This window comes from Lepisma saccharinum, chromosome 1 (genome assembly GCF_977018435.1).
Source record: "Lepisma saccharinum chromosome 1, izLepSacc3.1, whole genome shotgun sequence".
Classification (NCBI taxonomy): Eukaryota; Metazoa; Arthropoda; class Insecta; order Zygentoma; family Lepismatidae; genus Lepisma; species Lepisma saccharinum.
Genome location: NC_139229.1, coordinates 176,455,448 through 176,472,367, shown reverse-complemented (window position 1 = coordinate 176,472,367; position 16,920 = coordinate 176,455,448). Strand labels below are relative to the sequence as shown.

Genomic DNA, 16,920 nt, shown 5'->3' with positions numbered 1-16,920 from the left:
GCGATTTTGGGTTTTCTTTATGTAAATATACTGTTTCTAAATCACATGTAAATGTTATCATAAGATTTCATGGCCCAGGTGAGAAATAATGTTCTAATTTACTAAGAACCGCAAGGCAATAGCTTACTTTACTGACTGGTAACATACACAAATTTACATTCCCCAAAAAACCTATCTCCAGATATAAATTCACAAATACGCCACTGAGTTCGCACCCCCCCCCCCAAAAAAAAAAATATTAAGTGTGGATGGCGTATATATATACGCCCTCCGCATTGTGCTTCTGTAGTGCGGAAGGCGTATAGAGTCGACTTACTTTCGGAACTGCGCGAGTTAGAGCGAGCCTAGTGGGCGTGTAGAACCTGAGTAAGGAGCTTAGCGATAGGTTCTGGGTTTAGATGACGTCAGCGGCTTGCTTGGTTAATTGGCTGCTTCGAGAGTTGTCACTCGTTCCGAGGCTTCAAATGCATAACTGCCAAAGATGTTACGGAAATAATCTCCCTCTACCTAGGTATATACGCCTTATGTTTGTTTCAACTATATTCACATAGTCACACAGACGTTTGGTGAGATAGTTCTAGCTGTAGTAGAAACATAAAATAGTAGCAAGAGAGGAAAAAGACGAAAAAGAAGAAGACGAAACTAATTTTTCCCTTCTTCTTCTTTCTTTTTGTCTTTTTCCTCTCTTGCTACTATTTTATGTTTCTACTACAGCTAGAACTATCTCACCAAACGTCTGTGTGAGTATATACGCCACAGTAAAGTTAATATAGTTGAAACAAACATAAAGCGTATACGAGTGTATGCGCCTTCCGCATATACAGCACAATGCGGAGTGCGTATATTGAATTTGACGAAAAAACCTACAATTTCCCAGCAAAAATCCTACATTTTCCAGTAGCGACTTGTTCAACAAATTCCACACTTAAGGGGTTGATTTGCTCAGTGCCTTTCATCATTATCACGACGAATTCTGTTTGGACTGAATTTCCTCGTGAAAATAAAAAGTTATTCGTTCATAATCTTTATGATATTATGAAATTTGGAAAAAAAATTCTAGTTTAACGGAGCTGCTGCTCACCTTTGAGTTACGTCCGAGACCAAGTAAAACATTTAAAATACGCATTTAATATAGTTCATAGTATTGTATATCGGTTCTATATTTCCTGAGCGGAAAGAAGTAACATTGAGGTGTACCACCTGACGTAACTGACTGCACCCGTTCAGAATCACATTAATTTCTCGTCACCTGTTAATTGTGTAATTATAATTGTAATTTTATGTCTTCACGCTAGATGGCTGCTCTATCTTTAGAAGCATACATCATTCGCTAATTCAATTCATCTCAGAAAAATAATGCAGTGAAATGCCATCGTTTTGATTGTGGACCCGAATCATAGAATTCTCTCTTCCATTTGCTTTCCATTGAGTTTGTTTATTTATTTTGTGATTCAAGTACGTACTTATTTCACCAAATATTACAGATTTTACTGTTGGCCGGGAATTTACTACAGTAGTGGCTCAAATTACCGACGCAACCCACATTTAAAAATCCCTGAGCTTACAGGTTGGATTAATGGTGGTTGTAGATCTCAGTGGATCGGATTTCACCTTCATCTGGAAGGTGAGGGATATTTGGAGAGAGAAAAATAAAGCGTTATACTTGTAATTATTGCATCAGGAGCCTCTGGATTCGCCACTGTAAACATGCGTCCGTGTGAGTTTCATTTCAATATCTGAACACTAATTTCCGGCGCACCAACTCCGTTCCAATCAAAGTGCAGCGGTAGGAAATGGACGTATTTAAGCCAATATATTTATTATTCCAAATTCGACATATGAACATTCTGATCATTCGAAATAAAATATACACGTTCATTTGTTTTCCCCGCATTAGTATTTTCTTTTGCGAGTATTCCCGACACAATTAACATTTGATTGGTTTTCTATTGGGTTAGGCTGCTACGGGTGATCATATCTTCCGTAAAATTTACTGTGCTCTGCCGGTGAAATGTAACAGGCTGCCCAATAGCTTACATAAACGGGACACAACTATTTTCATTTAAATTTGAATCGATTATTTTGTCATATACAAAGATATGATTATAAATTCCAGTTGCGTGAACCATAAATATATTTTAACCGAACCCACGCCGACCTCAGTGGAGAAGTGGTTAGCACATCGCGCTACGACACCAGCGGTCCGGGGTTCGAATCCCGACCTGGAAATGGGTGTTCATTGTTGTGAGTGTCCCTTCATAAATTTCATCATATCATCCATCACTCATCCTTATCGTCGGTAGTTGGTACGGTAGTCGGATGGCAACTCAACCTTCGTCAGACTGGGGCCAATTATTGATTTTTTAATTTGATTACCCGATCCCAATAATGTTGTTCGTAAATATCTAAAGGTACTTTTATATTTTTATAAACTTTGTACGTTAATAATATGTACCCTTGAAATTCAATACATATCTATATATATAAAAATGTATGTATGTATGTTTGTTCCGGCATAACTCTCGAACGCCTGGAGCGATTTCAACCAAACTTGGTACACATATCACTTGCAATCTGGAAATAAATACTATGGGGGTAAGATACTTCTGGCACCCCTAGGGGTAGGTGTGGGAAGGGGGTGAAATGTAAAAATAATCGAAAACGACCGATATTAGTGTGGAATCCATAGTTTTCGGGGTGTCTAAGATGAATAGTGACGCTCCCAATACCGTTCAACTCCAAGACACCTCTGGCACTCCTAGGGGTGAGGGTGGGAAGGGAGTGACATGTAAAACGACCGATATTAGTGTGGAATGATAGTTTTCGGAGTGCTAAGATGAATAGTGACACTCCCAATATCGTTCAACCACAAGATCATTTTACACTATTGTTAGAATTCATTATTTTCCTGTCTAATAGAAGATTGGGATAAATAAATACCCTGGCAATGCTGGGCAATCAGCTAGTTATAAATAAGTGATGGCATAATCATAAAGAGTAATAGTAGTACTTCGATTATGCCTAGGCTTGTTGAGAAATATAACTAATTGTTATAGAAAATTGCTGCGCAAACTAAAACTACCTTAGTGGCCTGATATATTAGTAATTGATCCCAGGGCCCGGTACCGGGTTGCGGCCCGGCAAGTGAGAAACACTGTTGTAAGGCACCCGTTGAGTCAGCAGGCAGGAATAGAAGAAAATATTAATGTTTAGGTGAGTGTGAGCAATAGCGTAAGTGTAACATATAACGTTCCCCGTGCATGTAGCACCGTTCCATGAAAGCACATTTAGGGAAGTGGGGGTAGGGCCCTACACATTCTCGATCTCGGCCATTTTAAAGATGATGTGATCAACACTACGCTCTGGCCGCCGCTTTTCAAACCTATTGCTATGTATACAAAGTTACCAATCGTTACAATAAAGGTGCCTTAATAAATGTTATTACGAAAACAACCGTTTGAGGGGGTGGGTTCGCCATAGGTTAATCAGGGCCTTTATTGCCACTACTGGCGCTTGTACCTTGCAACCAATAATAGTAATAAATTAAATAATATATTATACTTATATATCTGGCACCATGGAACGTTAATTACAGCAGGAAACAAGCGTCACTTTATTATTCAGTAGACACTCGGCAACTTGTAATGAAGAAACTGTCACTTACATGCGCCATAAATATCACGTGTGTATCTGAATAAAGCAAAACATCCCAACAGAATATGTACAATCAATCATAACAGGAGATTTCTTACAAAAGCATTGCGACGTGCGTCTCCCCCTTCCCCGCACAGAATACTTAATCCTTGCTCCCTGAGATCCATCTAGCCAAGAAAACACAACAGGCACAGGGTGTATGTGACCCATTTTATTACATGCATAACATTACACGATCTTACCCAAACCATCTTATCTCGCAAAGTAAATTTGATGGATGTTTCACCATTTGATTACCTTATTGCTATTATAGATAGCTGCTGTTCCTTGGATTACGATCACGTGATATTTCGTAATAATATCTGATTTCCATTTGTTTGGAGGGACAGCCTTTTCATTATCTGATGTAGGACTTGTATAGATGTTTAGTAGGCACGAAATGCTATCTTACCCAAAATAGGTTCCAGTTAGTAAGAAAATGAATCATGTTGAATCATGTTGTAAATGATGATCATCATACGATGGCTGAAGTGGTTAAAATATGATTATTTTACTCGCCTGTGTTTTAGAGTATTCTTCTCGAGCGTAATCCTTGATAAAAGCTCTTTGGGGCCATTTTAGGATTTTCGTATTTCATGACGCATTTCTTCCATTTTTGGTTAATCGCGACGAGGATGCATTGATTAGATCAGAGCTTCCCAAACTTTTTCGTTTCACGGTGACCCTAGTGTTTCAACATTTTTTCCGCGGCGCCCTACTCAGAATGTGGGCCTATCTAGCACTTGCAACGCTCAGTTAGTATGGTTAGGTTGCTTGCCTTAGTTTTCTATTCAGAAACATTTTACATGTAAAAGTACTAAATAAGCAAATATTTGTAACAATCATTTCAGAGAAAAATAAGGGAACATTTCGCGGCGCCCCAGAAACCCAGCCACGGCGCACACTTTGGGAACCATTGGATTAGATGGAATTGATGAACGTACACTTGTGCAGTGCTCCTGTTGATAGGCGCACATAAATATACATATCGTACTGAGTGTAAGCTTAGAACTTAGCTTTAGTGTACAATTTATCTAGTTTCTTTGTTCTTCGTAGGAATCGTGTTGTCCTTTTGTTGAGGTTAGATGACTTAGAGACCGGATATAGGATAGCAAGAGTTGCTGACTATCAGATATCCGATATCAGTGGTAAAGTTGTAAATGAGATTGCATGTATTTCCGGATGCCTCCCCTCCTATTATGAAGATAAAAAGCTGAAAGCGTAAAGCTAATCAGTATGCAGTGAACTGTGTTCAGAACATTGTTAAAGCATTGTTAAGGTGCAAAGTACCGCCTTGGAAAAGTATAAGTACAGTGGCGTAAATATCGCCCCCGCGGCACGGGCACGGGCTTAAGAAAGACCGAGAGTTCACAAAAGTTTTCCTTTCGGCGTTAAAATATATTTTCAACCAAACATATTTTATTTCTATGTCCTTACAACTGCAAACAGAAAATGTTAATCACTAGAAAATTAGTGAATTACCAGATTAGAAGAAAACCTTCATTAGCTGAATAGTTCGAGTGATTGATTACGTCACCGAAAGGTAGACGACAGGCAAGAATATATATTCTTTCTACCGTACTTTAGAAATTGTAGCAAATCAAGTAAACAATAGATTTCAGTGTATGAAACAAATCAATGAAAGCTTCACCTTTTTAAGCCCCACAACCCTAACGGAACACACGGACAGACAGTTAGTGGAATCTGCTATTTTCTGGGAGAAATATGAAGAAAATGTAACTTGCACTTTAGCTACATTGTTTGTTTTCGGAATGTAGTGTCAAAGCTGAAATAATAATTTTAAAAAAATGTCGAACATCAGCGAAGTTTCAGAATTCCTGTTGATAGAAAACAAAATTCTGGCTAGTAGCATTTCCTGACGTATGCTGTATTTGGCCATACCTGTGGCGTCTATATCAACTGAGAGATGGTTTTCGAAGCTAAAATTGATCAAAAATTACTTGAAAAGCACAATGACAAGAGTGAGATTGAGTGGACTGGCGTTGTTTTGTATTGAAAGCGATCGAAGTTGAAAACTGGACTTGACTAAAATAGCAAAAGGATTTGCTTCCATCAAAAAGTGAAATATAATTATAAATTTTAATATTTTTATTATAATAGAGAGCAAAACTAAACAAAAGCTTATACGTAAAAAAAGAATTTAAACTATTTTGTAATTTATTGACATCTTTAGCCAGTTGCTAAAGGAATTCGTTTGCTACTTTATAAATATATGTTATTTAAAAGTAACAAATTAATTCCTTTATGTGTATTTAATAATAATAATGTTTTTTTTTACATATTTAGTTTAGTATGATGTAGACTTTGATTGCATTTTTTTTTCCTTCGAAACATGCTTAGATTGTTAGTAAATCTCCAAATTACTACTTCAATGTTGATCAGTTCCTAAGTACCTGGTCCCACCTGATTTTGCTCAATGTTTGCTAGGAAAAATATGGACTTGTAATGTGGGAAGGAACAGCATGGTTTACTGTGCTAAGCCGCCAGTACGCTAGAGACTCGTTCGGGTGGACTAAATCATTTCAGTTGAGCTCTGCTTCTTTGGTCAAAGCTGCGAAGATTCTATTTTCCTTCCTTTTATTTCTTCCTGTCTCCATCAATCTTTCTACTTGATATGATATGATATGATATTTATTGATATTGGTACGAGCCCTTCGGCTGTGCGTATCTTACAATATTGTTACATAAACACCCCGACCTTAAACATGCACCCCATTTATCATACATTCGGAAACATTGATAAAGAGAAACATTTGGAAAATAATTACATACTATGTACATATATAAATAGCAATGTGGTCCTCTTCTTACATTTGAGATTGTTCATTTTCACAACACTGCACTACATGCTCCACCTATGCCTGAGCCACTGCTGTTCCGTACCCTTCACTGTCACTGACTCCTTGCAGCATTTTTCCTGCGCTCCCTCCAAACTGCATGTAAATAGGAGCCCAGGGCTTTCATATTTACATTCGTTCTACTTGCACAGGGACGTCGGAACCGGGTGGGGGCAAGATCGTCCATCCCCCCCCCCCCCCCCCGGTCGCGTGCTAAAAATGAGACTATATTTCTTTCCCACGTATGTTTCGTTTTGAAAAATAATTGGAAAAATATTTTTGCACTAGTTAAATAAAGGGGGATTCAGCTTTCGCTACCAGTAAGAAGTGAAGTACGTGCAGATAAGAATCGCATCCACGTCTCCGCAAATCAAGTGTAAGGTAGAATTATCTCCTTAGGAATTCGCCGTTACTGTTTCCAGTTTTCCTTTGTACCTACCAGGTTCTGTACGTGCAGGTGCGGTCGGTGTGAGACCCAGCGTACCCCGATGGGAAGGAGGCAGAGAGCTGCTTAATCTTAAATATCTTCTTTTCCACTCGTATTAGACGGATGCAAGGGCTCCGAACCAGGGGAGCAGGTGAAGCTTGACTCTTCTAGGTAAAAAGTTGGAGGTCGAAAAAATTCGAGACGACACGGTGGTCTAGTCGATAGAGCGTCCGACTGCCACGCGGAGACCCGGATTCGATTTCCTGGGTAGGAGATCTAAGGTCGGAATTTTTCCAATGGTGTTACCTCTTTCTGAGGTCTAAAACTAAGCCATCAGCCCTGAACATGACGTTTAAAATAAACAGTAAACTTTTAATAAATCTAAATGACCAAGAAACAAAAGTTCATCCCTTGGTTCTTCCGCCTCTACCCATAAGTGCTATTAGTATTGCCTGGTGTGAATAAATCACAGAGGAGGGGCAAGAGTGTGTTTTTGCTCCCCGAATATTTGGAAAAGAATTTTTGCACTAGATTTGTGAAGGTGCACTCAAGTTTCCGTTAACAACAAGAAGCACGTGACTTCGCAGTCAGGTCTCTGCAAATCAAGTATCCCCGTAGGAATTCGCTGCTACTGTTTCCTGTTTTGCTTTGAAGCCTGCAAGGTTTGGTACCTACAAGTGCGCTCGCATATAACAATACACCGGGGAGGGACACGGAAGACAGCTGAACTTTAAATCTTCCGGTTCAATTTGCAATACGAGCTTTCTTTAAGGACCCCCTGCTGTCAAAAGGTCATCGGCCATGAGAAAAGGTGCACCTTTGTAAGCTCTTGGAAATTCGTCTACGCTATACTGAACGCAACTCCAACTGGCGGTTGACCTTGATGGCTGTTTCTGGTGCATCCTGTCCCCCAATCACTTTCGGGGGCGTGTGGTCCGATGGGCGTCAACAAACTCAGTTGCGAAGTAAAATCTGAAGGGATCACATTGCTCTCCCGAAGCAACGTTGCCAAGCGTACTTCTGTTTTGGCAGTTGTCTTTATATGACTGTGTGTCCGCCTGCATTCCGACCTGTGGGTGGTCCTTCCGGAAACTTCAACGTAAAGAACCACGTGTGCAGTTGAACCCGCTGATTTCTTGTCTTGACCGAGAAAACTCATTCTCCCTTCACAGTACGTTTGGCAACATGTGGTGAACCCAACGCTCATTTGTTTCGTCCCGCGAACAACGCTCGGTATCTTGCGACTCGAAAATACCCATTCTCAGTAGAAGAAAATTCAACTGATTGCTGATTCGCTGTTTCCCAGCCGCCAGTTGGAATTGCGTTTAATATAATCACCCCTTCCCTCTCCAAATTTAGACTTGGTCAGACGACACAGTTATTGTTTAGAGTAGTATAACCGCAGAAGGTGTGTTTCGGCATTTACTTTGGAAATTGTAGTGATGAGTTTGGATTTCCTTCCGCAACAAGCGATACAACTGTGCATATATACATGTAAATCATTTGCAGAAAGTACACCACCTGCGAGGTCGCGTCGGAAGATCACCGCACTCACCGTACTTCTCTCCTTACGCTTTTTTACTAAGTTATATTTTCTGTGTGAAAAGACAGAAAAAGACGAGACTAGAGACAGACAAGTATCGTTCCGGTACACTATCAGTTCTCTGCTCTTACGGCTTTAACGCTGCAAACTGTGGAGTGAATGAACCACCTCCTCTCGTGGGAAGGGAGGAACTTTCATTTCTTAGCGATTTACATTTTTTTAAAGTTTACTGTTGTTTTAAACATCATGTTCAGTACTGATGGCTTAGTTTTAGACCTCAGAGAGAAGTAACACTATTTATTCTTATGCTCACAGGTGATTTATTTTTACGTTGGTAGTAGCCTAATAATTGTTTAGTTTTAGGTGGCAAGGTCGAGGCGTGATCGATATTTTAGATCTCTCAGAGAGAGGGGGCGATTACCCCTCTCGACTTCAGTCTTAGGTTGTTCTCTCAAATCTGAAACACCTGAGAAGGGCCACTGATCTGAAAAGACATGTAAAGTTCAGACTGTTTTCATTCAAATGCAAGCAGTTGGCGTAGCCTAGTGACTTGCCCCATATTTGACATCTTGTCCCTCTTAAACCATGCACAATATTTGAAAGTTTTCGTAACAAATCTTTAGCCTAGCAAATGCTCTCAAATTACTGATAGTTTCATTTATTAATCTCAATCTCTGAATATCAGTAAAAGGTGAAAGAATCGTTTTTGTACGCCATTTTAGAAGCCGAAATGTTTTATACGTTAAAATATGAAAAATATAGTGCCTCAATCTCATCGACTGCCTACGCGAGTAGCCAAAAATGGCAGAAAAGTGAAGTAAAATAAAACTAAATCCATCATAAAATTATTTCTTTTTAAATCAAATCTTATTAAGTATGCGACGTTTGTGTTAAAGTTATACTACGATTTATAAAATGATGAAATGGTAAATGAGGACACGGGCAACTTTCTTTGCAACAAATCGATCAGAAAGTTTCAGAAACATGGATTTTCTCAATATGTTTTCACGTGTACTTTTTTATTGTCCCCTTTTAAAAGTAACGTGTTTTAACGTGTTACTAATCATTAAAGAAAAGCCTCCATACCAACATGTCTTACTCCATGCGAAGATCTAGTACCAGGCAGGGATGGAAATTTGCGGTAATTATCGTAAGACAATATGTTAGTTTTCTTGTATTAAGCGCCGTCTAATAGAATTATAAGTAATAAAATTGTCCATAATAGAGGCCTCTGGTCCTCCTCTTATCTCTTATGAGGCTTCGCCACTGTGGATATACATATATTCAATAATTATATATTTATTATTTACGTAATAAATATATAAATATAACAATACAATATAATAAGCTCTTTAATTATAATTAATATATATATAATATGGGGGAAGATGTAAAAACTGGTTGATGGATTTGAAAAACCTGCCCCCACTCCAAAATAAGTTCCGACGTTCCTGTTCTTGCATCTCCCTTCCATTCTTTCTCTCTCTCTCTCTCTTCATTTGTTCTCCAATCTTTTCCCTCTCCTTTCTTTTCTTTATTTCCTGTTTCTGGTCTTCCTTTCTTCTCACTTTTATCATTGCTTTCTTCTCTGTTTCACTATCACTTCCTTAATTTTTTGCCTCTCTCACTAAACTCCCCCTCCTCTCATGTGTCTACTAGAAACGAATCTGAAAATTTACTTGCGTGGGCTAGAGCCCCTCTGGCTCCTCCCCCAGTGGCGACGCCCCTGGGCACCAAGCAGCCTACGAAATTTTTAGAGTATACTAATAACAATGGTGAAAAAGGTACCATAATAGACGTTAGTGTTTAATATTGTGAAATATTAGATGTAATGAAAACCATTGTTTTTACAATTTCTCATCCGAATACTTCCATAAAATTAACTACAAGTAGGCCTATATCTTTATTCGCAATATGGGAAAAAGATTGAAGAATTTTTCCCTCATGGGAAGAGGTGTTTTATCTAGTTGTCATGTGAGTGATGTGCTCACTAAAGATTACGCCAAGAGAGCAAACGTCCCTTGCACATCTACAGAGGCGCAACCACGAATTTTCGTCTAGGAGGGACAAGTTCCAGGACAAGTGTACAAATAATAATAATAATAATAATAATAATAACAATGGCATTATTATTATTATTATTATTATTATTATTATTATTATTATTACTAGTGATAGTATCAAAGATTTGAAATATTTTTTCAACACCGTCAATTTCACTTTAGCTAATAATGGAAAACAAGGACACAAACTGAATTTAAGACCGAAGATAATTCTTCTTTTTACATATAACATGTATAATTTTCAAGTACAACATATGCTTTACACATATGCAATATGAAGCGGCACAAAATAAGAAAATACATGCTAACACTAAGTTGCTTACGTATTCAACGTGTATTCACGTACAACACTCTAATTAAATACATTGCATTACAGAAAAGAACTACATTGCGAGCGAAACGAGCAAGAAAATATTTAGATCCAATTTTTGGATTTTAAAACAATATTGATTTAATAGGGCGGAAAAATAAATTTAATTTCACTGGATGCCATGGCATTCTCTCTTTTACAACGTTTTTTCATTTAGAACACTCGGCTCCCATGGCTGACTCCCGCCGACCCCCAGCTATGGCTCTGAACTTGACGAGACTGAGAGAAGATGGTATTGCAAGCGAAGCGAGCAAGATTATTTTACGAAATGTATTTTTATATTCATATAATTTGAAATCAAGGCGGGTAATTGCTCCTCTGTGCCCCCCCCCCCCGCAGGTGCCCTTCGCCGTCAATGTTTGCCCCCTTGCCCCCCTTAGAATTGACTTCCGTCGAAGATTGGGGGGGGGGGGCAATTCCCAACCCTGTGGTTGCGTCGTTGAAAGATGCTACTTTAGACAATAACATCTACATATAATATACCCTGAAACGTATTTATTGATTTAAACATATACAAAATCTGTTCAGAAGGGCAAAATCCGCATTCCATTCATTAGATTGTTCTATTAAAATTAATCGAAATAAGTAACGTTGGTTAAATGTTGTTGGACATGAATTTACCAAACGGATAGTCTTCTTATTTTATGTATTCTTTGATTTTTTAAAATTCCAACATTACTTGTCGAATTCAAATTGGAGTATATTTACTTTCTTATACTTTGTTTATATTATATTTAATTAGAGCAATTTTAATGTTAATTACGTCATTTAATAATCACAATACTGAAGAGATTCTCCCTGGATGTTAATTAAGTCAATTCTGGATATGCTTATAGGTCCGGATCTGACCTGGCTGCACCCTCCAGGAAAGCTTAGAGAATTATTACTATATTTATTTAATCCTTTTTAATTAAATTACCTATCATGGGAGACGGCAAAACATTAGCTATTTGTTATTGTCTAAGAAGAACTATACATTTTGAAAGGATGTTTGAAACGAAATAGATTTTTCTGATTTTCCAGAGGGGATTTTTTTTAGTTGGATTCTTAGAATTTCTGTGTTTCTTATAGCTTGTGGGAACAGCTGCCTCTTGTTAACATTTAAAAGGTTCTAAGTGAATTTAGGGTACTGCCTATAGATGAGGTAAAGATTGATGGTCGTTGATTGTTGTAGCTAATTAGGAAATATTTCTATTTATGTACTGAAATATTCGACCTGATTTTCGAAAGATGTATTAGGATATTGTAGATCTTGTTCCGCATTGGCACTGTTGTTTTTATATTTTAAAAATAATAATTTTAAAGGTGTCCGGTTACTCACCTGTAGGTGGCGGCAACAGCAAGTTGTTGCAGCCTCGAAACAGATGCAGCGCCGGAAAAGTCGGGACCACTCCGCCACAGTTCACATGCGTCCCCATTCCTTCCCTACAGAGAGAAATCTTTCCCCCTCTTCCCTCTCACATCAAATGAAAACTGTTTCGCAACTTTTTCTCTCTTCTAACGTGACACACACACGCGCTAGGCTCCCCCTTTTTACCTTGTGTATTTTTTTCTCTAACACGACGTAACTGGAACACGCCTTTCGGTGCGTGCGCGATGCGACGCGATTTCTCATTGGCTCTCGGCGTCGCGTGTCAGGCCGTTGGGTGGGAAGGATAACTTCTTAGGCAACCAATGCTTTTGTGTGTCCTCTGTCCGTCGGCACACGAGACATTGTCTTTCGATCGCCGCTTTGCATGTCCTCAATGGGAAGGGATTGAGACGTTGTATCTCCCCCAACCCCCGCCTCTGCGCTGTTTTCCTTCCCTAACCTTCGTCTAATGTCCTGCATACGTGTTGCGCGTCTATAAAGTACCCCGAAAAAGTTGAATTCGAAAGATTACGTTGAGCTTTGGTAACTCAATCGTTGAATCCAGGAATTCTACCACGCCTCAAGAAAAATTCACATTCCACGGAATTTTGTGATATTTTATAGGAGGTTAAAGCACATGAAATAATTTTGAAATTGTTTAATTCAAAATTTATCAACTGGCTTTCTATATCATTAGAGATTGTCACATCTCCCAAATTCTGAAAATATACTGTAATATATCTGTTAAGATTCCTAGAGCATTCGCGTAAATATTCGTGTGGTTTGCTGTCAATGTTGTGTAGATACTTGTAATAGTTTCTTTATACGGGCAGCCTGATTTCCATCACAGGTAAGCCGGCCGTGGCGGAGTGGTTATCGCAGCTCGTTACGATACCAGGGGTCCTGTGTTCGAATCCCTTTCTGCTGGGCATGAGTGTTCTTGTGATTGTCCCTTCATTAATCTTCGCGATTAGCCAAAACTGGCGGAAATGCGAAAGAAAATAAACCAAAGCAATGAATGTATCTATCATAGATAACTAGACAAGAACGGAAGTGAACACACCTTAAATTCACTTGAATGCTCTAGAAGGAATTGGATAATAAATATTTTTCGAGCAGGCCTCGTCTCCAGGAAGCTATCAACTCGGGGCAAGCCCCGGCACCTAGCGACCTGTTGAGTGAGATGAGTCAAAGCAAATGGATAATAAACCTTTTTCTTACTCCCACAAAAAATAGGCAATAGTTAGGCTGGAGAGTTCAAATGAACTAACCGATCTCTAACTACACACTGATAGAACTTGAAAATTCTATACCCCTTTTTCCCTGCTCTACAAGGAATTCTAAACGGATGCAAATTTTCTGAATTCGGAACATCGTAGTGGTTTCTCGAAACAAGATATTTTTAAGTCTGCTGCGACATAGGCTATCAAGGTCCAGGGGCAGTAAGCGCTTTGAATGATAAACGCTTTCCTCTGCACCTTCTGGAGAAGATGAGTATTTAGAAGTTCTGCAGTTAGTTATCTGCCCCGACTCGACATTTAAGGATTATTCACCATTATGCTTAGCCATTTTGTATAGTGGCCAGGGACATTCCGCTTATCATTCGTATTAAATAGCGGTAATTTATATTAGAATAAGTGCGGTAGCAGACAGCGTAAAGTGATCCACTCTCGAACTTGCAACTCAAGGATCCGGGTTCTAGTCCTGATCTTGGCATGGATGTTTCGTTCGGAACGTCTATCAATTCCATGAAACCATCGTTTGTACCCCCCCCCCCCTTGTGGCGGTTAGCCTAAAGAGGCAGAGAAACGAGATGAAATACGAGAAATGCAATTTTATTGTAATGCAAGCCAGCATCCCTGGTGTAGTGGATAACGTAGCGCTCTACGAATCGGATCGTTCGTAAGACATGAATGCCTCATTGTGTTCGTTAATTCAGCAACTTCATCAATTCATTCTCGCCGACCGCCGCGGCGGACCGGTTATCACAGCGTATTACAGGGAGCCCGGGTTCGAACCAAGGCCTGCGTGTCCCTTCAATTTCATCATATCATCCCTCATCCTCATCGTTGCAATTACCAAATGTGGCAGAAAAGCGACGTTAAACAAAAAAAATCAAATGAAATGAAATACCATCGTCGCGATTAAAGTAAGAAGATATTAAAGCGACGTAATTTAACCAAAATACAGAAGTACAAATATTGCAATTACAGGACTTGCTAGAAAGGACTGTTTGCTACTCTTTTATTTTTCTACTCTGTGTGGTAAGAAAGAGGGAACGTTGTGGGTAATCACTGACAGTGGGAAATTGTGCCATTATATACAGAGGTACTTTGGAAAATTGCAAGAATACCGATGTAGGAGGAAGAGGGAACCAAACAGGTCTCAAGTAAAACTATTTGGAAGGTAGCATTTCACTCACAAGGGAGGTTATCTAAGTGTCCCCCTCCGATTCCCATGAAACTTGGCAGGTGTATAGAGGGGCCCAAAGGAAGAAATACTTGTTGTTTTGTTTCGGCTAAAACACTGTTTTAGACGGCAAAACCCGCCTCAAATGTCAAGATGAGGACAAATTGACGTGGGGATCTGACCCCTGTGTCCACCTCCGATTTCCATTAAATTTGGCAGGTGTATAGAGGGGCCCTATGCCTCCTGTATCTTTCTATACCATATTTACGTGGTTTCGGGATCAGATCCCCACTTCAATTTCTCCTCATCTTGACATTTGAGGGGGGGGGGGGTTGCCCCCTAAAACAGTTTTTTAGCTGAAACACAAAAACACATACTTCTTCCTTTGGGCCCCTCTATACACCTGCCAAGTTTCATGGAAATCGGAGGGGGACACTTAGGTAACCTCGCTTGTGAGTTAAATTCTAACCAGTTCTAATTTTTTTCGCAATATTTTCTATCAACGGTGAGCATAAATATTTTTAACCGAACCTAAAAGGTACCACCCCAGACAAACATGGCTATGAAACGGGTCTTTCCTCCACTTCCGTGGGACGGCGCAGGTGACTATCGATTCAGTAATGTTACGTGATCTTCATGACGCCCATCTGGGAAAAATCGCCAGTTGGCCTCGTAGCCAGGCCAAATTACCGTCTCATGCCATCCACCGCGGTCATCACGTTTCTGTCTTCTGCTGCCGTTCTTTGTCCTTCCGAGACTGCCTTCGATTCCGTGCAGATACCCCTCCCCACCCCCTTTCTAAAAAGAGATTGTTTCCTTTCGGAGTTTGTTACTTGATTGTGTCGTAGACACGGGTGTGAAAATGGACGTTTTCTTGGAAGAATTCCAAAAAGAAAACAAGAAGAATAATTTTATAAAAACTTCAAACATTATTTGGTTTGGGTTGGTGTTTTTAAGTCAACTTTATGCACAAATAAGCTAATCGGGACTGGACCTACACTTTAAAGTGGGATCTGAACCTCCGGGGTCAAGCATTATCGTAGGTAGTTTAATGAAGACTCAATCGCCCGTCAGATACCTAAAAAACTGGCAATAACATTTCATTATGAAGAGTATAAAATGTTTGTTTCTTGTGAAGCATTGCCCTCCTAAACAGGGTTGTTAAAGGTCGGTCCAGAAATTTTAAATAGATTCAATTCCGGTCCAGGAGAGAATATCAGCAAGCGTAAATGGGTTGTGGACCGTAAAGAACCTTTCTATCTGTAAAGTATTTCAATTCGGTCCACGAACCTTTCTTCAGAATCGATTTAAATACGGTCCAGGAACCTTTGTTCCGGATCATTTTAAATACGGTTCAGGAACCTTTTTTCGGGATCAGTTTAAATACGGTCCACGTTTCGTATTGAAACGAAAAAATGCCAAACTTGGACCGAAATTAAATTGTGCGAGAAACAAGGTTCCGATCAACAACCTTGCTCCTAAATACACGCTATATCAGAAAGTTTCTACATTAAAGGGTTATAGACGTGATATCCTAAATTTCCTGAGATTTTCGTCTCTTAATATACGAATATGTCGTCCAGAGAAATATGAGCAGAAGTATGTTGACCGATTTAGCTCAAATGCAACATTTAACTCAAACGCAACATTTGTCAGCCGTAAATTTAGAGCTGTTATCATAGTCATAATCACTGGTGTACGCAGGGGGAGATGATGGAGTTACAGCCCCTCACGAAATTTTGAAAAATCAAAATTTTGAAATGAAAGCAGTAAAGAAATCGAAAAAGCCAAGTGTAAATGCAAAGCCCCCCTTAAAATAACCTTCGATTACACTGTTCAAAAAATGTTGACCAAAAATTTGTAAATGCCTTCAATTTTGGTTTTTACGTTCATTTGAAGATAATTAGATGAAATGTAAACATAAAAGGAAATACTTAATTCTAGTTTCAGAAACAATATGAAAATATAAATTTCATTATGCAACAATATATTTTAAAAAATGGACAATAATTCATAGATACAGGTAAGATCTATCATTATTTTGAGGCATCCTGTTATTTTTATTAAGAATATTTTAAAATACACATTTGTTCTTTTGTGTTAGTCATGTTATGACTAGATAACCAACCTTTAGTATCAACCAGTTTTCACCTGAATCTTTCCACACAATTTTACCAGTTACGTACAATATTTCAAACGTATCTCA

The 16,920-nt window shown here is 39.0% G+C and overlaps 1 protein-coding gene and 1 long non-coding RNA gene across 2 annotated transcripts in view; one reads left to right on the top strand and one right to left on the bottom strand.

Moving 5' to 3' along the window:
• Nucleotides 1-12,449, bottom strand: part of LOC145990269 (uncharacterized) — a 94,141-nt gene extending 81,692 nt beyond the window's left edge. Inside the window, exon 1 of the mRNA XM_083125954.1 lies at nt 12,276-12,449. Within this exon, the coding sequence (XP_082982080.1) occupies nt 12,276-12,372 (97 nt within the window). The 5' untranslated portion in view covers nt 12,373-12,449. The remainder of the gene's footprint in view (nt 1-12,275) is intronic.
• Nucleotides 1-16,920, top strand: part of LOC145987310 (uncharacterized) — a 157,481-nt gene that overhangs the window by 105,722 nt on the left and 34,839 nt on the right. The window lies entirely within an intron of this gene.